This window comes from Rhopilema esculentum, chromosome 7 (genome assembly GCF_057945365.1).
Source record: "Rhopilema esculentum isolate cy_ngs chromosome 7, ASM5794536v1, whole genome shotgun sequence".
Classification (NCBI taxonomy): Eukaryota; Metazoa; Cnidaria; class Scyphozoa; order Rhizostomeae; family Rhizostomatidae; genus Rhopilema; species Rhopilema esculentum.
The window spans coordinates 7,130,404-7,152,252 of NC_142821.1; the positions used below are offsets into that span (position 1 = coordinate 7,130,404).

The following is a 21,849-nucleotide window of genomic DNA, read 5'->3' on the forward strand; positions in this document are numbered from 1 at the left end:
CTAGGGCTAAACTAGTGTCAGAAAGAAACATTTGTCCAAGGCACAGTACGAAGAAGTCGCTGCCTCTCAGATTTCAGAATGAAAGTGCGGACATGGAGAAGGCCAAAATGTTATATTCCTAACCCTATAGTAAAGGCGTTAGCTTACGAGTACGAATGGGAAACAACCCAGGATTATTTATTCCCCAGTTATTCCATCAAATTGTGATATAAACGAAAACTCAATGTTGTAAGAGCTGTTGTAGAGTTAACAGAAAAAGCTTTTATTTCAGTTATAAAAAACTTTGTCATTTCAATCAGACCTTTTTAAAAAAAGTTGATATCAAGTTAAATTTAAATTAAATCTCATTAAATAATATTCAAACTAAATCTCTAAGTTAATATATTAATTTTACTACCCATCAACAAGTTTACTATGTCGGCAGTTTTAAAATCTAAATTTACCGAGGTCCCTTGAAACGACTTTTTTTTATACGAAAAATTGTTTATATGAAAAATTCTAGTTGCTTTCTTTTGATGAATCAATCCCTTCATCCTTCAGCGTATCAATGAGTTCCTGGAAATCATAAACAAACCAGGGAGCCTTTTCTAGGACGCTTTGACGAACCATATTGCCACCGAATCCAATGAATAGGTCGGCAGGTGGAAAGGCTTCAAAATCTGTCAGTCCATCTCCGATCATTACAAGCCTAGAAAAACAAGCATGATGTTTGAGATTCAAACGAGCTTCTGTTTTCCACTAGGATGGATACTTTTTTGTAACACAAGTACCATCCGCAGTCGGGACACGATGACTTCATGTATTTTTCCACTGCACATGGTACAAATAAAACAAGTTGTTGTCAGTTTATTTACATTTCATTTTAACTGACAATATAAAAAAAAATTGTTTGACAAATACTCTCGGTTGTAAAGCATTTCGACAAATACAGCATTCAATGAATTTCATTATGCTTTAGAGAAAATAATGTAAGATTCCTTTCCCATACTGCAAGTTCCAGCGAGCAGTTAAAAGACAATGAGTCAACAATAAAGGAGAGGGTATACCCAAATACGTCAAGTCGTTATTTTCGAATCTGATCAGCTGACTTTGAAACAGGTTTTGTCAGCGGCCCAGGTGTAAACAATGACTGCTTATGTCACATGAAATTATAGTGGTCATATCGAAAGCAAATGGATCCTTATAGAGGACACCATAACAAATTAACCATGACACAATGCCTTTAATCTGGCAACTATGTTATACCACACAATAATCATTCGTACCATGTCATACGAATGACAACATCTTATAGCCCTACTTTCTATAACAGAAAATAGGAAACTTTCTACTTAGAATAAATGTTATCAGATGAAATGGATCTTGATTGCTTTAAATCTTATGAAAAGTAAAAAGATTGTCTTTACAAAACATAAAATGACAAAAATTGCAAAACTTCATTGGATGTATATATGACATTATATCTTGTTGACTAAATTATAGCTATACCAATAATCCACTGCTTATTATGTATCAAAATGGAAATAATGTAATGGACATAAAGATAAGTCTCGTATCTCATAGCCAAAGGTAGTACTCGAAAGACAGATGTACTGGGTCAAAAGCAAAAGGCAGGGTGGTAGTTCTCTTTTTCTGCCTTTAAACTTCCAAGCGATGCCACTGGGTCCAAATCAAAGGATGCGACAAACCTTGATTCGAACCCACGATGTAGAATATAAATCATCTTTGCACAAACAATTGTTGGTACTACGTTCCGCATATATCCCTTCACCAACATAATCCAATAAAATTTGCATACTATCATGACTGAAAGCGGTACTAAGGTATTCCCCTATTTAAAAAACCACTGCCAGGTATCCACTTGCTTTTATGTCATACTTTTTACTCCGAATAATTATTTTTTCCAGTGAGGAAGCATTAAATAATGTTGGCATCATCGCCTACAAATTCATTACACTCTAATTTTATAAGAAAGCACTTAAAAAGAACATCGAGGCTCGATTTGTCGAAAAAAGGGGAACAACGTAAGTACAAACTCAGCATCAGATGGAAAATTAACAGAACAGAACAGAACAGAACAGAACAGAACAGAACAGAACAGAACAGGACAGGACAGGACAGGACAGGACAGGACAGGACAGGACAGGACAGGACAGGACAGGACAGGACAGGACAGGACAGGACAGGACAGGACAGGACAGGACAGGACAGGACAGGACAGGACAGGACAGGACAAGACAGGACAAGACAGGACAGTACAGGACAGGACAGGACAGAAAAGAACAGAACAGAACAGGACAGGACAGAACAGAACAGAACAGAACAGAACAGAACAGAACAGAAAAGAGCAGAACACAACATAACAGAACAGAACAGAACAGAACAGAACAGAACAGAACAGAACAGAACAGAACAGAACAGAACAGAAAAGAGCAGAACATAACATAACAGAACAGGACAGGACAGGACAGGACAGGACAGGACAGGACAGGACAGGACAGGACAGGACAGGACAGAACAGAAAAGAATAGAACAGAACAGAACAGGACAGAACAGAACAGAACAGAACAGAACAGAAAAGAATAGAACAGAACAAGACAGAACAGAACAGAACAGAAAAGGACAGTACAGTACAGGACAGTACAGGACAAGACAGGACAGGACAAGACAAGACAGGACAGGACAGGACAGGACAGGACAGGACAGGACAGGACAGGACAGGACAGGACAGGACAGGACAGGACAGAAAAGAACAGAACAGAACATAACAGAACAGAACAGGACAGGACAGGACAGGACAGGACAGGACAGGACAGGACAGGACAGGACAGGACAGGACAGGACAGGACAGGACAGGACAGGACAGGACAGGACAGGACAGGACAGGACAGGACAGGAAAGAACAGAAAAGAACAGAACATAACAAAACAGAACAGAAAAGAATAGAACAGAACAGAACAGAACAGAAAAGAACATAACAGAAAAGAATAGAACAGAACAGAAAAGAATAGAACAGAGCAAAGCAGAGCAAAACAGAGCAAAACAGCGAAGATTTTATCGCAAATCAACCGTCTACTAAAAATGTCACGAAAAAAAATTAATTTGGTGGTTTTAGACGCAATTTAAAGCATGTAAATGTAGAAAAGTTATTGTTCACTTAAGATTAACATAAAAAACACTCGAATCAATAATTATATAAAAAGTAAGAACATAAAGCCTCAACAAAAATTATCTGGTTTTGGTCCAGAAAAGTCTTTTTTCCGGACAATACTCTTAATTCTTCAGAAAAACAACAAAAACAACACAAGGTTAGGGTGTTACCTTTTTTTGTTTTCACTGGCTTTCCTCACGGTCGTTGATAAAATCTTAATGCACTGCTTTAGTAGGAAATTAGGTTACCTAGTAGGAAATTAGGTTACCTAGTAGGAAATTAGGTTACCTTTTTGACGAGGTAACAAAATTTCCTCTTGTGCTATTATTGTATTCTTGAAAAAACAAGACACGAATTTGACATTTTCTTCAATAGCTGTGAATTTTTGCTTTTTACTACATCGTTTTGTGCTTTTTCGGTTGTTTATTTCCTTAAAGGGAGCCAACATCCCAACCTTATAATGGTGTTATATTTTTCTACATTCAACATCCAACAGGGCTTTTATCCAACAAGTAATAGATTATGCATGTAATTTGGATAATTAAACCCTTTCTTTTCTGCAGACAGCAAATAATAATTCTTATCCTCCTTTACCTCACAATTCTTTTCCTACTGTCCTTTATTTGCCTCACAAGCTAAAGTATGATAAACATAAACTTCGAAAAAAGAAATCTCAAAAAGGTACCTTGAAAAGAATGGTACCTTATTATTGATAAATTAAACTGTTTTGAAACATAACTGATAAAAAGGTAACAAAAATAGGATGCTTGCTTTGAATCTTTTAACGATTACCTAGTGACAAGGAAACAGCTGCAAAAATTTTGAAGAGATCACCCTAAAGCCTCGACAAATATCCGAGAAACAGAATAGACTATCCATTCACTATTTGACGGCTGAATCGCAAACAGAAGATTGGTTATGGTTTTATTTCAAGAATATGGCTTGCAATTTCAAGAATAAGACATAAACCAGCGATTTCTTAGTCTTATGATAATTATTATTTGGGAAGTGATTAAAATTTGTTCGTTATTGCTAACACATGTGATATTGTTAACGAGAATTTCAGATTCTCATTAGCTACATATTTGCGTTTTCCGCTGGTTCAAATGCATGTTCAAACAGTGGTTGAAAATTTCATAGAAAACGTATCTTATATCGTGATTTCCGTTATTTAATAATTCATTTCTAATTTATAATTATCAGTTTAGATACATTTGCTGTGTTTAAGATTCATAAATGCTTTTAGTAGCTATATTTTTGTTACATAAGCTAAGATTTTAAAAGTTTCACAATTGCAATCCATGCTGGATCACTAATCATTTAATTCAGACTAGCATGTGCCCTCATAGCCCCGAAAGCAATGTTTTCTTTTACGACCTTCGATTTACAGTCAGATTCAATCTTCTGTACAACTTATTTACTGAAAGCTACTTTGAGCAATTCTTGAAAAACACATAGTTAAATCTTTATCAGAGCTACAACATAAAAGCAATAAACAGACTCAGTGATGACATCGCACCAATCTGGCTAGGTACACCTTCCTATGGTACCTTCCTACCGCACTGACACAAATTCTGCCTTTCTTTTCCACAAGACGGCATAAAAGCCCTCTAATGAGGATCCCACCAACTATCTATTGGTGTCCCTCTCATCTTTTTAGCACGAGTCAAGGTACCGTACTTTAAATTTGAAGCATTTCAGTTGAGTCTCGTCGGTGTTAGGAAAAGGCCTGACTTAGCAAATGTCCAGTTTATCCGGGCTAGGACTTCTTACTCGAACAAGGTAGGAAAAAATGGTAGCGGAATGAAAAATCAACTTATCCGGGGTATGACTTACCGGGATTCAACAGCATATCTTAGACGAAAGAAAATATAAACATTTTTGAGTTTTTTTTAAATATAAGCGTAAGAGTGAAACCAAGTCCGGTATGCAAAGAGATAAAGTGAGAACAAACTGTGTATGAGGAAGATAAGGTATTGCCGGAGCTGTTGCAATAATAGAAAAACCATCCGCCTTCCTTTAACAAAACAGTAGTTATTGTGTAAAGATTGCAAAAACCAATTTCCTGCATCTTAGTTTTGCTCTTGCTCTATATTTCTTTCATAATGGGCATATTTGTCAAATGACGTTAGAGCACTCATTATATAGCTGTCAACGCCTGCCAATCATTAATGGTTGCAGTGAAAGTGCATAACTGAAGCTCAATTTTAGCGATAAAGGCGTTTTATTAGAACAGTGCTTTATCCGATTGGATGTCTTGGATCAACAGCGTTCTCGATAACATTAGAAAATATAAATGCATTTAAAGAGGCTTTTCCAAACAACAGCTGAAAAGCCGTAGAAAGGGACATGCTATTTACTGAAGCTTAAAAATATCATGGCCCTGAAAATCATCAATAAGATGATAAGTAATAGTAATGACATGTTATTCCTAGCGTCAGGTTTATCATATTCAAATAGAACTACTTTTCTCTGAACAGCGTCAGGCAGTGCAGCTGGCAATTGATTAGTTCAGCCCCTTCTTCGGAAGCAAGCTTGTGATCTTTGAGGCATTTGTCATTTTCAACTATACAATTTTAAATGGTAACAGAATTCGAAATTAGATTCACCAACACTTTTTCATGGCTGTGTGGTTTTATAGACATTTTATAGCATATACTTTTCTAGACTATTCATAAAATTTCCAAATTGACACGCCCAAACACTCATTTGTTTTGTTTATTGTTTTAGAGAAAGCCTTAGAAAAGTCCTATGATTGTGTCCGGAGGAAGGACAAACACTTTCGTAGAATTTGCCAATCACACCTTTCTTTTGAATTTTACATCATGCTGGTCGTTACTTTCATATCGAGAAACACTTGTGCAAGTCAAAGGAATCTTTTAGTCTTCAAAAAAGAACAACAATTTTAATGCAAGATCAGTGAATTCCTTGTGACTCCTGTGTTACTAAAAAAGTGTTGCAAATTGATTCATTCCTTTATTAAAGTATTGAAAATTGCAGCAGACTCCCATACTTGTTTATCTTCAAAAAACGCGCGAAATCGTTTTGCTAGCGACATTACTTGTACTTTTTGCTAATCATCATTGTTTCATTTTGTTCATATTCGACTCTTCTTTTTTTCCTCGGTAGGTTTTTTAGCTAAAATAAAACAAACCCCCACAACGTGGTTCTTTGTCTCTCAAAAACGAATATTCGTTGAAACCCAGACAATAGCTTGCAAAATTTTCATTCACGAGGGTTTTTTATCGGAAGCGCTTTCATTGGCCTAGTGGCTTCTTCGATGGAACGGCAGGCTTCCTGTTGTGTCTGTTGTGATGCTCGACAATTTATGAATGGCTGAACGTGTGACATGTGATAAAGTCTCATTCAAGTAAGAAAACCAAACTTGGGGATAACTTTGTTCTTTCTTTACCCTGAATTTGAAAACAAATGGCTCAACGAAAGTCTGATTTGATATTGACGAATGATAAAGGTAGAAGGAAAGAAGGCAGATAATAATTCCCGGTTTTCCTCCGTTGTGCGCTTTCCCGCATGCTTAAATTTGAGTCGTTCCGTAAGGGGCGATGCCCTGGTTTTTTACGAAGAAAAATGGCCTGTAGTAATGTTGCCTGTGTAGAAAGAGAGAAAAGCTGATGAGACTGTCTTTACACAAGCATGTAGATTATACAAAAAATGACGTGTCTGTAGTGCGTTGACTTTATTTGGAAGTTCTAAAAGCTGAGGAAAACAATTTTTACCGAAATCGTTCCATAAGGGGCGACGTGACTCTACTCTGAATATAAGTAACTTACTGTTTGTACTGATATTTGAACTTCAAATGCTCTACCACTTTCGCTTTTCCGTGACTTGCAGATGTGGGTTCATCTTTATCGAATCCGATGTAATCATCTACGTAGACATTAAACACATCATTTTGGTACGCAATAAACACACCTAAAGATGTATAACCTGATTATCATCCATATCCTATTCAAAAACCGTGTACCGCTCCCAACCCAAGCCAGGATCCCATCCCCCAACCCATCCCCCAACCCCTCCCCAACTCAAACTTAGAACGAAATCGAATTATAAAACACACAGCAATTTTTGGGCAGTTGTCAAGATGGTACTGCATGATATTGTCACGAAATACTGTGCTGTTAAAAGAACCTATTTATCTCAAGACTGCTGTTTATGTCTAAGTAGTAAATCAAACAAACCTTAAATATCTTCACAGACCACAGTGCTATATAAACTTATGAAAAATGACAATAGGGGGGATAATACAACTTATACAAAAGAAGAGACAAGAACCATGCCAAAAATTTATCGGTTATATTATTGATTAATTCTTTACATTTGAGGAAACCAAAATAAGACAATCGGGAAATCTTCTTGTTTTTTGTAAAGACACCATTGTAAGTTTTCTTTACTGCAAAGGCAAAGTTAAAAACTCAAAGCTTACAATCAAGAAAACATATGAAAAAATAAATCAAAAAGTTCATCATAAGCGTGCAATTTTCTTTTTACCAAAACAGGACCAATGCCAATAAGCTCCAACTAGAATCAAGAAACGTAAATAATTTCATGATGGTGTAATTCTGGCACCTCGTGGAAAAATCCTGAGTAGACTAACCATCCATTTTTAATGAACAAATTTCATTTCTGTTTGATATTGTGTTTGTTGGAGTGAAATTGCGGACACAGCTGCGTGTGTTTTTGATTGACATCTCAGTCCATTTAAAGCAAATCGTCAACATAGTTAGTTCTCGTGTTGCCAGAGAGTCAGAAAAGACGCAGGGAGGAACCAAGCTGGTCGTATAAGCGATTGGTGGAGCGACAGGTAAGTAGTTAACATTCTGAATATACGTTTGGAGAGAATAAGTTTTCAAAAACAAAGTTAAAAGATAAGTGATATTGCATTTATGAAATGCTTATTATAATGGATTGAAACGAGCTTTCCGCAAATATGGTAGAAGCTTGAGAGAGAAAATACAGTAGAACCTGCGATTCAAAGACAAATCAAAGTGTTGAAAGTATGACGCGGTTATTGCTAAGGAAACTAAAAGCTAGAAAATATAGCGATGAGATCCATAGAAATAAAGGAGCTAGCTCGCGAAGAAAGCACTAAAGAGTAGGATGTTTTAAAACTGAAGAAAAATGATTCCTTAAGTGTTTGATACAGAATTTCTCGGACATAGCCATTCAACTTAACTGGTAAATTATCATTACTTTGGAGATGACAGAGAGTCAACCTAAAATCCAAAATATTGCGGAAAACTACAGCAAAATTCAAACGAAAAGAAGATGAAAATCCGATTTGTTAATCTTTAAATCTACAACAAATTTAACTTATACAACTTGCTCAAGGCAGTTAGCCTACATGACGATGCCTTCACAGGATTGAAATGTACGGTACTAGCAACGTTTCTCAACGCTGGTAGCAAGCAGCTTAAGTATAGACAGTGTGTTCAAAACGACAACAACATGCGAATCACCAAATTCAACTGATATTAATCGCAAATTCAATCGATATTATCTTTCTATATCGTTTGAACTTATCGTATTAAATGGAGAAAAGACTCAACCGAGCCTTAGGAAATTGGTGTCTTGAGTCAAAAATGATTTAGCAGTCGAAAATTGCATAAGATTTTTCTGACGTCAATGATGAATATATTTTAAAGTTAGATGCAAACTAGAGAGCCCGCTATCATTTTAGCATGAATAGCATAGATAGAGCCTTGATATAGCTATATGATGATAATTTAAACAAATGTTCTGAACCTACCTTGATCAGTATGCAAAAGCCTGTTGGCAAACACCCGGTTAAATGGTATCCCCAATTCTTTTGCCACATGGTCGACGATCGAGTGAAAACCACCTGATATCAAAAATACAGGCACGTCTCTTGATTTCAACAATGCAGTGAGATCCCTAAAGCAAAACCATAACAGTTGATCAATAACGAACACAGTTCTCGTAAGTGGAAACGGTAAAAAACAGTGCGCATATGCTTCTCCGATCTCGACTTCATTCCAGATTAAACTCTTACTTTTATCAAAAAATAACATAATTCAAACGAGATCATATATAATTCAGAGGATTCAGTATCAATCTTTATTTGATCAATATAGAAGAACAGAGCTGTTTTATGCATAAAAATAAGTTTCTAGCGTCAAAGAATCGGTTCGATCAACATGGTCAATTTACAGAAAAATCTTGATCACAATTAATTAAAAATGCCAAGGCACAAATGTTAAAAACAAAAGATAATGACAGGAAGAATCTATGATTAATTGTTCATATGCTTCCCAAACAGAACCTTTGGCTATAAATTTATTTCCAATCTTACATTTCACACCCTAATAAAATCCTTCCCACAATGCATAAAGGTTATACGTTCTTACCAATACACCATTCTTACCAATACACCAGTTGCACTGCAGTCCCTCTCGCCCTTTGATCAAATGTTAAGAGATACTTTGGCAGACCTCCATTTTTTAATTGTTATAGCTTAGAAGGTAACTATAGTTAACAAACAAAATCATATTTTTTCTCGAGATTTAGCTTTCACAGAACACACTCACAAAGCTTTATGCGTTGCTCGATATTGGTGAGTCAATCTAAAGACAATGTGTTATAGCTGTCTATTTTTCTTCTGAAAACTACATCTTCAAATAATAGCAACACTGTCAAAATTACGAAACAACTAAAGTCGTAGAAAACGCTGGATTCTAGATATGTTCGTGAGGATTTGAAAGAATGAATGACGGGGTAGCTTGTACTCTCAAAGAAATGAATACAAACATGAACAAGAGAAACAAATTACGTGTTTAACAATAAAATGGAAACTTCCAAAAATATTTGCAACAAGATTGTGGTTCTGATGGCATTTCAAACTACTTTATTCAGAGATATCACAACACAACCTGCTGACTATAGGCAAAACTCTCAGAGTTGTTTTGCACTCAGTAAAATAGTCGCTCACTAAAGTTTGACCAAATTAGATTTTGATTAACTTATGCACACATACCGTTAAAACACATTAAGGTTGTAAACATCTAAAAACATTGTTAGCAGGACATTCCTAATCAAATTCCTTTTGAAAGAAAACTTTACACCTGGGTTGTTTTCGTGAAATTTTTACCTAAAAGCAATGTTATCTGGTCTATAAGGCAACCATCAAGCCTAGGATTACAGGGTAATGGTGAATTTCTAAACAGCAAATAGTGAATATTTAGGTATATTGAATTATTTTCAGGATAGGATTTGGGATTTGGAATGTGGACTTACTTGACATTTCTTGTAAGGGTTGGTGGGTTCATCCTCGTGAATTCTTCCACCTGTGAAAAAACTGTAAGCCATAGAATGACCTAGACACAACCATCAAAATGGAAGAGAAACTTTAAAATGTACTTTTCACTTACTTCCAAAAGAATGCCTTTTTAGGACAGTGTTAAATCTATCAGGACAATTTATATTTTGTCAAGATGACTCTTAAAGGCGCCCAGCCAACTGTTCAGAGTTAACATTAGGCTTTGCAGAGTGTTTATGATCAAGAAAACATATTGAGAATTAGCCGATGGAATATGTAACAATAGGTCTTTTGTGTAGTCCAACCAATTAGAAATTTAAATAGCCATCAAAATGCGCCATGACAAAGTGCCTTCAAATGGACAAGATTTCTGAGAAAAAGTAATCATCAATTTTAAAAAACTTCACCTTTTTTCTACTTGGTTTGAACAAATTCAGTCTTGCTTCAAGAGCTTCTCTGAAAGAAATTCCTTCTCCCATTGCCTTTGCTGTCCTTTGAAAGATTCATAGTAACAAAAATCTTTATCAAAAAGGTGAAACTGCTAACAATTTAAAGGAGAGTGGTCTATTTTTCAGAAGTTAATGTTTCTTGAAGCCATCATCTAAAAATTATAATTGGAAAAATATATATATGCCAAAATTACTAATACTACAAGAAAAATATGAAAAACAAAATCTTCGAAATTGAAAGAGAGCCGACACAAAAGTAAGACCAATATTTGAATAAAAAAAAATTTACCACTTAGCAACTTCCTCCCCACAGCCACAGAACTTTGCTAAGTCATCCAGACCCTCTCCAGTAATTACTGTGCTATCAACATCCAAACAGACAGCATCTGCATTTCTCCAGATTTTATGACAGTCCTCTAATTTAAGGCTAGGCTTCATCTAAAAACAAGAAAAGAAACCGTATGTCAGGTTTTAGCAATTTCAAGCATACCTGTCCAGAAATTGAAAGTTTCTTGGAATTTCTGAATAATAGAAAATTTTGTTGTTAAACTGATGAACATGAACATGATTTTGTATGCACTGACCCATTCGTTGGCAATTGGTTAGACTGTACCATAGACCTATTGTTATGTAAACTGCAGAAACTATTGCAAACTCTGAATGGTTGACTGGTAGGACATAGTTTCTTTAAGGAGTGAGGGTGAAAATTGTAATAGTTGGCTTAAAGCTGGTTAAGGGATTTTTAGCCTAAATTATTTTCGTCCAAGAATAGTTCGTTTCACTGATGATAGGTCTGGATGTTTTGCAATTTTATATATTTGAGTCAGAAGTCCTTTCAATTGCAGAAAATTCAAGGATTTGAGATATTTAGCATATGTTAAGTATGTGCATACTTAGCCGTATTTGCTACACAAGTCCTTTAAAAATTCTTTTGGATTAAAGGAAATTTTATAAATTGAAATCCTTGTTATGTGGAGCTCAAAACAAGCTGTAGTCCATTTTTGTTGATTAACCTTTATATGGTATTTCGCAAAAAGATGCTCATGGATTCACACAGAAACGTGAAATCTAAAAAAAGTTTCTGCAAACTTAATTTCCTTATACTTTCACGCCATTATTTGCTCTTACTTTGTCATCATTAAGAGTGTATATGATAATCCATTTCATTGTTTATACATTTTCAGTCAATTGAATGTTTTTTGAAGTACAGGACCTTCAATCCATGCCGCTCGCTTCAAGTCTGCAGAAAGCAATTAGCTGAAGTATCCAAAAATCTACTAAAAACCGAATCTAATTTATGCACAGGCATCAGTCACATAGTCTGAAACCTAGCCTGAGGATTATTATGTTGATTTTGGAGAAACCTTATCAGATTAATGCAGTAGCACCTTTACTCCTTTATTTGCAAAAATTGCCACATTTCAGGCTCTACTTGGCCAGTTCTTTCTTGGCCAGTTACAAACTTGAGTGTGCTAAATTTATGTATGATATTAACAAAAGTATAGCCAAAACTTCTATCAGTAAACTCTTCAAAAAAGCCAAAAATACTCATAATTACAAAACAAGATATGCTAGCTCAGGAAATTTTATTAAACCAAGTTTTAGAACAGAATTTGGTAAAAGTTTCATAAAAAATGTTGGTGTAGATGTTTGGAACTCCATTCCACAAGACATCAGACAATCAGGATCAAAAATAACTTTTGCTAAAGCCTTAAACAAATTTATGATTTCAATATACTAGTACCCCCTTCCACTACATATACTATATTATTGGCACACAAAGAAAAACAAGCACTCTAACAAAGTTTAAAAGCATTCCACCACCTTTTTTATCCCCTTTTTAATTTCCCCCCCCTTTCCCACAAACAAATAGATTAGAGTAACGTTTCAACTATCATATTCGAAACCAACTTTTTTATTTTTCAAAATTTTTGTTCAAAGTTTAAAAAAATGTTATTGTTGTTTATTAATATTGTGTATTGATTTATAATTACTTCAGGCAAAATTCACGTAAGATGGCACATGGCTCGAAAGCCCCTATGGGTTAATTCCATGTGTCATTCAGCTATAACTTCATTGATACAAAAAATTATTTTAAATAGGGTTAACCTTGTATGTATTGAAGTATAACTGGAATAGTATCTTGATAAATTGTTTGACTAGATCAGTGGCACCCTTGCAATAAAGTAAAAACGAATTTTCAAACCTTCAGAATTTCTTTCTGTATCTGAATTGAGAAACTATAAAACAATGACCTTAGTACCATCGAACCACGCAGCAAAGGCCACGATAGCCAGGAAAAGTATTTAAAATGGTTCTCGTGGCTATGTGGTTGTGGTTGCTGTTGAAAAGGAAGTCTTTTCAAATTGCCTCGTTTTCTTGCAGCGGTAAATTTCGATTTTGTATTGGGATGTTATATACATAAAGTATGCATATAAATGATTATAGGCGACACGAGGTATTGTTATTTCATTTGATTTTTTTGTTGATGGAAAACAAATGTGAAAGCACAGAAAATATTTCCAGGATTTCAGACATTTTTTGACAACATCTCCAGTTTACTTCGGCGTTGAGCGTAGCTACAGAGAAAATACGGGCAGGAACGGATGGCAGGGGCTGGTGGCTGCACCCCTAGATTAAAAATTCCCAAACGTTTTAAGAAATTGAAATATTTTGCCTTCTTTTCTTGTATTTCCTTAATTTGGCTTGTCTGTTCTCACCCTATAATCAACACGGGTCATGTTAGACTTTTTCTACTTAACGTGTGTCTTTCTATTGACCTTCTGTTGTATAATCGAACACAATTGCAACATGTTAACTAATATTCAAATTTCATCTTGCTCTGCATAAAAAAATTTCACAGTGTTAATGCAAACATCTTTAGTCGACTCTTTAGTCAACATTTCTTCAATCTCTTGCATCATCCAGTGATTTATTCACGAGAGAAAATTTCTAAGACTTGAAATCTTTTTCCTTTCTACAAAATCCTCGTAAACTGTTCTTGATATTAAATTTACCAAGATTTCATTAAACTTTCATTCTCGTTGCTTTCCTTTTACGTAAGCTATCATTTACTTTAATTCTACTTATCTGATGATTTATAAGCTACTATTGAATGGTAAAATTGCTGTAACGAAGAATAATTAAATTCTTTAAAAAAATTTGCTAAAATCTTTCGATGTATGCAAGATAGAATCAAACAGGACATTTTCAATAACAAAGCATGCTTTAAAGAAATTATAGAGTTCTCAAATGTGACGTCACAGAAAACTATTTTTAGAATTTTCGAATTTTTAATAACATGAAAGAACGTCATAAAATAGTCCCGTGTATGCAAAATCAGTTTAATGTGTCAAAATTCGAGTGAGCTATGGCAAATAGAAGATTTGAAGTTTGCTAACGGAGAACTGTTACTTTGGCTCAGTTCATCAAGTTATGAACTGAGACCAAATTACAGAGGTTTGATGGGGCCAGTGCTTGTGCTCAACTGGTCATTTCTCGGCCAATTCGTAATACCTTGAACTGATTTTGCAGATTCAGAGGTATTTCGTGAATTTCTTCAGGTTACGAGTAAAAATTTCAAAAATTCTAAAAATAGATTTTTGTGACGTCATCACTTGACAACTCTATTCTAGAAACTTTCGTAACTTTAAAGAAGTGCAAAGTTGGATTTTACTGGGGAAACCTTGTGTCAACTCAATACATGTTTTAGCGAAGACTTCCGCAAGGTGGAAAAGTTATTCATTTTCAGGCTTGCAGGAAAGATAACTCAGATCCCACAGTTTCTGTACATTTCAATACAAATAGGCCAATTTTCAACAGACATCAAATCCCTGTACTGTGTATTGCACTGCAACAAATTTTGCAATGCAAAAAAACTTGAGAGATACATCATCTTAAACTTGGTACTTATTTCAGTTTAACTCACTTCATTCTTTACATTTTAATCAATAACAAAAACAAATTGCACTAAACAGAATTAGGAATACTTTTAATTAACTTTGCAAAGAAAGGAGACTTCACAGGGAAAAGATTTGTGCATACAATAATAAATTTAAGGAGGAGCTCTTCAAAAAAGTTTGCAATCAAAGTGGCTGAGAAATGACCCGACTTGGCAAATGTCTGGCAAATGTCAAAAAATTCCAATCATTGCCTGCATTTGATATTATTGTTCATTTTTATGCAAATAAATTTATCTATGCTATGGCCAAAATCATTCCAGTTGCCAGTAAAAGAGCATAAAATGCCGAACAAATTTCCGTTTGTCAGAGACTCTTTTAGGCTGTTACGTAAAGCTTTTGCAAAAGTTTCACTTAGAATTTGAAAAGCTTGCAAGTTGAGTGCTATTTCTTTCTTTCTGCTGCTCTAAATAGCAGTCAACCGGTATATTATAGGACTCTGATTTCTAAGAAACTTCCCGGTAGAGAACCGTGCTTAAGGTGTTTGTGGAGCTGGTGCCAAGATGCAAAGCTGTTGTTCCAATCAAAGCAGCTTCTTTGTTCTCTCTTCTCTGAATAGAATTACCTTTCAAGTTGCAAAATCAAAGACTTGTTTGTTCCGTGATTCGGATTTTGCTTCAAGGAAACTGCAGAAACAAGACTGAGATATTCACTTAAAAAGCTTTCAAGATGCCAAGCATTTGATCCGCTTAACGATATATAGGAAATTATCTTTCACGAAGGAATGGGAGAGTAGATTGTTTCTGGTTGAAAATACTGGTATGACCTAGCAGTGCAAGTTGTTTTTTGCAAAAAAGAATTTCAATTTTATTCCTGTGACTTAGAATGCAAATCCGATGACTAATCCTCACCACGTGATTTAAATAAGATTTTCTTCAAATCTAATCATACATCATGGATTGAGCAGATCATTGCAGTTGCATTGCATACACAATTACAGTCGCAGTACATGTAGCGTGCAGTGATGATGTCATTTTTAAATGTTTATGCTGCCTATTTTCTGTAGAAATCTCTGTACATTCCATTGCTATTATCCACTGTTTTATATATAAAGGTTTTGCCTATATCGACTTCATAAAATTGCAACGCTAATTAGTGAATGTGAGGTTATTGTTTTGATACTCGAGTACGGTGCAGTGTACAAAATTAACACTGTTGACTAACACGAACATTCAGACTAGTACCAACAATCATAAATCGTTATTTAGCTTGGTTAGATTAGCAACATATGGTTATAGTGGCTGTTTTCTCGCGATCCAAGTTTTTAGTTAAGAAAAAACGACGTTATGAATAACAGCACAATTATCATTTGCTTTGGTGTGTAGCATAGGATGGCTCAAAGTTGCCACAATTTGAAACTGTTCTGTTCTTTACCCCAAATCCTACAGTGCTCCACCTAAATGGCCTCGAGAACTTCGTGACAGACCAGCATAACCGTAATTTTTTAATTGTGGATTGTTACAATTAAGTTTTGGATCTTAAGAAAGGTCCTGGCATGTCAAAAAAATATAAACTCTCAACCAAAGTTTGGCTGCCTATGTTGCTAGATCGCTTCAAGGTTGCCTTTTTTAAAAAAAATAAAAGGTAAGAATTAAAAAATGTGAAATGCTACCTCACTTGTAAGACCGTTTTTATGTAAGATCATCTCTGATATGCATGCTGTTTAAGACAATTTGACTTCATTTTTTTGAAAATTTCCCAAACATTGCAGTTACTTAATTTAAGATTTATTATCTTTTTGGTAATTTGCACATTACAAACATTTGGCAACACAAAAGTTTAAACGGAGTTTAAACGTAGAATAATGTCCGAAGATAAGCAAAATATTGTGTCCACATGCAGATTGAAAGCAACGAAGATGGTGCGTTTGATTGGTTTCTTGTATTTGACCAATCAGTGACCGCTAATTGGCCAATCAGTGTTCCAAGGGAAGAGTGAACACTTGGATAGACACCTAAGAGAGAAAACCACTTTTCCGCATCTGGTTATAAATTCTCTGCTTACCTTTGGTATAGACTATGCCTTTGGTCATAATCGAGCATTTATATTATTGAGGAGTGTCGGGCAAAAATATTTTTGTATGCTATGTTTCCGCATTTCCATGCCATCTCCAAATTTTTTCGATTATTGAAAAGAGGGGCAACATGATTCAGCTTCTAAATCCTCTTGATTCTAAAAAGCACAAGGATATTGAGCATGAACCATTTGATCCAGACATCTCACATAGACAACAGTTCAAGAACTACATTCATGCACTCTTCAGGGTGCCTGTAAAGTCCAATGCGATATAATTAAGTATTTGCATCCTAGGGATCGAGAGAATGCCATCAGCAATAGGTTATTTTATAGAGAGAAATCATTTAAGCTGCGGTGGAATAGAAAATTCCTCTCTACCCAGGATGCCATTGTCCCAAACTTTGGAGCGTCTGAACGGCCTTAGTTAGTGCCGTTTGCTATGTATCTAGCTTTGTAGACAGTTTTTGAACCATGTAATCGTTGCCAATGTAAACAGATTCGCTTAGGAGCCATGAATATTGCGAACGAGTACATTGCGCGGGAGATGTTGGGTGACCGCATCCTATTGTAGTTAATGCTATTTCATAGCTTATTGCAACTGCATAAAGAACTTCATAACATTGTTACAATTGACCTTGATATCGACAACTCATTCGTGACGACTATTCTCTTTCTAACTGGAAGTCAAGGGGGGTTGCCTATAATCACTTGGTCCGTCTCAAACGTGCGATGTGGTGGACTGTAAGAAGTTGCCAAAGTGGACTGGATTTCCCAGGAGTGATAGGTATGAAGGTATGGTTCTCTTTGATCTTGAGAAAGCTCAAATTCTTGTGATTGGAGCTTTGCTCCTCAAGAATCCGTTAGCACTAACAACAAGAACGAATTTTCTTGTACATACTTCTGATAATCGGCCGATGGCGATCAACGAATATTCGAAACAATTCACATGAAATTCACGAAAGTTAAACGAAATGTTCAAATGTGTTATAATGGCAGTTTTGTAAGCTTTGGTTATAAATCAAATAGGGATACGCAATGAACGAAGCAACGGCCAAAATATTTTCACTTCGGTGGCTTCGTTGTGGTTTAAAATTCAGTCATCCGTACGGACAAGACTGGCTCAATTTATTTTTCTCTTGATAAAAACAGCATCTCTGTAAAGACCCATTTCAAGCTTATAGGAAAACATTGTTTGAAAGAAAACTTGCTGTTCGACAGCAGTACTTTAGAATTCCAGCGAAACAAGATGCATACAATTAGGATCAAGGAAAGCTGTATCAACATTAGCAATTTCCTGATGTGACATAAATGTCACATTTTGCCCCTAGTCTCTAGTCTCTTTATGAAATCATTTGAAATACTTATGATAAAGCATGATATTATAAGTAAAGGCTTCATTTATAAGGATTAAACCTGACTTCATCTGATAAGACGAGAAGCGACTTCAGATGAAAGTTTGGAAACCAGCGAGCCGTGAAAAGACATCTTTCGTTGCCTGTTTATCCAACAATACAGCTAAATACATAAAATCTATGCTATCTAAAAATTAAAAAGCAAAGAATATGCATTCATGATATAAACTACAAGTTTCAAATATGTCTTTTAAGGGACTTTGTTCTTTTATCGTTATTCAAATTAAACGCAGGCAACATAACTTGATGCTTTATGCTTTGTTAATTTTGCATTCTTTGTTTTGATGCTGATTTTCAATACTTAAAAGCAATCACTAGACTCGCTGTAAGTTGAGGAAAAATTTGATACATTTGCTGAAAGAATTTGCAAGTTTCAGAATCTACTAAAAAGCGTTGAGAAACTGCATGAAAGCATTCTAGCTTCCAAGCTTCCAAGATAAAAAATTTCCAAGAAATATTTTTTTTGGTTTATGAGTTTATTACATCCAATTTTCTACAATTTTCTAATTTTCATTTATTTAAAATTTTCTATTTGCATGGGTTGTTTGCCAAACAGCTGACTTTCATATGTAAACATATTTCAGGGTATGGTTTGTCTTAGAATTCTAAAGTTATCTGCAGCAATGCGTTTTATTTTGCTATTATTTGGTTCCAATTATTTCTGATTCATTAGGTGCCAATCGTTGTTTTCATAGAGATTTTATTTGCAAATTGAACTGAATTGTACTCTTACTGAAACAGCGCAGGAGAACAAGTGTCTTACTTAACGATGCAATTGACAACTCATTGTATCGAAGAAAACAATTTCAAGCCACAAATCTGTTGATAAGTTTATATTGTGTTTTGCTATTAAGATTAGAATGCCCCTTTGCTTTAGAATCAACTGTAAACATTTGCTCTGTTTGCGTAGCGAGTAGAGGTTTCTTATTTCTCGCAAAATGTTGCAAGATCTTTATCTGGTGAGGAAGCAGTGCAATAGAAGGACCGCCACTCTAACTCAACACAAACAGGACCCTTTTTACAAATTAACTAGGGGGCAATTGCCCCTCCAGCCCCACCCCAGTGACTTTCTCTTTAATTAAAAGATAGGTTTTTGTCCTGATCTTTATAGAAACAATTATATGCTCCTCAGCTTATCTCTGTTCGAAAGGCTATGGACTCAAATCAAAGTACTTGATAACAAGTCTTCTAATCAAGGACCCTAATTTATTAAATTTATTACCAAAGAATAAGAATGGAGACAAAAAGTCAATATTTCGTATAGCATTGAATAACTTGTGTCTATAAAATTTTTTTGAAGATTCAGACTAGAACTGCTACTACGCTCGATGTCAACAAATCTTCTCTTCCTTTTGAACTTTGAACGACATAAAATAATTAGCGGTAACAAAAAATGACTTTATTTGAAAACAACCTGTATTTGACTGAATTTATAACGATTTGACACATGACAAGAAGAACACACGCTAATGGTAGATATAATATAACTATTTAAAACCACGTAGAAATTATTGATAACTGATTATAACTTGTACCGTTGATGTACCGAAATCTGAACCTTTAACTCCAAAAACTCTCATTTAGCTGCGTAGCAGAAGCTGCGAAGGCAGGACCTATGTTTGACTTGGTCAAACTAGTTGCTTAAAAAGAGCAATCTCTATATGCTACTTTTTATCTATCTAAATCCAGAACAAAGACAGATTGTTTCCTTTTCCGAGTTTTCTGAACAAATTTTTAATTTTTGCATGCATTGATAACGCATGGTTTGAAAACACTGGGGAAAAGACCATTTTATCTTTCAATTTCTTCGATCTTCGATTTTTGCTCCCATATAAGCCAAAGTAAGAATTAAGGTACCTGGTACTGGCTGATTCCTAGGTGTGTTGTCTACACAAAACTGCGTGAGTGCAAAAAAGGGCATTTGAATTTTCAATCTTCCCCGATTTGATTCAATCCTTTCCTTCATTCAATTTTCGCAAGGTTCTGCGCATCTAGCTTGATAAACATATGGTTTGTTTATATTTCGTTGAAGCAAATCAAAATTGAAAGATGTAAAAATAAAAAATAGCAAAAGAGAGTTTTATACAGGGCCTTTCATTTGAAGTAATTATTTACTCTTTAATATTTGATGTATAGACCGAAATAGTTCTTCATCTACTGCAGCACAACATAACTACCGATTATAATTAGAGTATGACCAATATGATTAGTGGGGATGATGAAAATATAAAAAAGATAAGATGGGCTTGTTTTTTTTCCTTTACATAAGGTAACTACTGTAAGTAATTATGAGTATTTGTGAAAAGAAAAAGTTGCATCTTCTGCAATCTGAGACTCGTCATATGCTTTATCAAAGGTAAATTGGGGACGTGTTGAATCGTTAGATATAGTTTAGTTAAATTTGTCATTCCTTAGCATTTTTGGCAGTTGCTTACATTCAGTGCAATTTTTTTCGCTTTTATGTCTATATTATGATAATAAAAATCTAGGTTTTCTGTAGTCATGTCAGCTAGCTGCGAACAAAGTATTTTACTTGAAAACAAACATCGCAAAACATGGCTTTGTTACTTTCCCTTTTACAATGTTGTAAACAATTAAAGAAGCTTAAATATAATTTCATAAGGTCTGTATACTATTGTAAACAATAGAAATTAAATTTATGCTTATTCAATTGTCGGAGGCTCATGCATTATTGTACTTGGAAGACTTGTAATTCACAGCAATAAATTCTACACACTGTGATTAAGTGAATGGGATATCCGGACAAGGCATTCAGTAAAACAACCAGGTCTAATTGAATTCAAAACAATGCAATGTTATTTACAATCATTATCATCGTTGTCTAATGACAAAGTTTTGTTTTCATGCCAACAGAAACTTGACACGAGAAGTGGAATCATAAAGAAAGAAGTGCGAGTAGTGTCAAGGACTAGGTAAGTTTATCGTTTGATGATGTTTGTTTTCTTTTATCCAATCTGTCTAATTCACCTTTGTGTACGTAGTAGACATAAACTTTATGGTTTTGGTTATTCATTCTACATGCCTTTTGGACAGAGAAGGCAAGAGAGTATTCATTGTCACCTAGGGAAACTTTCTTAATTTTAATATTTTGCAATAGAAACGTCAACACAGGTCTCTGTACTGGCATCACTGTTTCAAAATGCAAACAAAATGAAGCAACAACTCAGCCTGAATAGTAGCTGTTCCTGCAACGTTGGAAACTTGAGTAAAAACGTGACTGGAAGAAGAACTTTAGAACCTAGTGTGTATTCTTTTCCATTTGAGCATCTTTATCTTGGTGGGGTTTTAGACTTATAGCCCCTAAAACCCAACTGTCAAAGTTCTACGGAAAGTTTTGTGCAAAGACTATTAGCAAAGAAAGAATGTTTATACAATTTAAGGATTGGAAAAACTGTAAAAGAAAAATTTATGTGGAACTAAGAAAAACAGGCTGTATTGCGAAAAAGTAGCTGACATTGTTAGAAATATAAAAAACTTACCACTGTATCTAATAGCAATTTTTCGGATTCTAAACTGGGCTTTGATTATACGAGATAAGACATAGATA

General features: G+C 34.9%; 1 protein-coding gene across 2 annotated transcripts; it reads right to left on the bottom strand.

The window, feature by feature from the left end:
• Window positions 1–347: 347 nt before the first annotated feature.
• Window positions 348–13,253, bottom strand: LOC135683714 (phosphoserine phosphatase). Of its 2 annotated transcripts, none has more exons than XM_065199055.2 (7): window positions 13,101–13,253; window positions 11,184–11,332; window positions 10,853–10,937; window positions 10,424–10,473; window positions 8,919–9,064; window positions 6,943–7,039; window positions 348–688 (listed from the first exon to the last, which is right to left on the bottom strand). In XM_065199055.2, the coding sequence occupies exons 1-7, from the start codon at window positions 13,158–13,160 to the stop codon at window positions 499–501; spliced, it is 777 nt and encodes a 258-aa protein (XP_065055127.2). In that variant the 5' UTR covers window positions 13,161–13,253; the 3' UTR covers window positions 348–498. The 2 variants fall into 2 exon arrangements, with proteins under 2 accessions (XP_065055127.2, XP_065055128.2); XM_065199056.2 differs by lacking the exon at window positions 348–688 and adding an exon at window positions 2,650–6,759.
• Window positions 13,254–21,849: the final 8,596 nt, after the last annotated feature.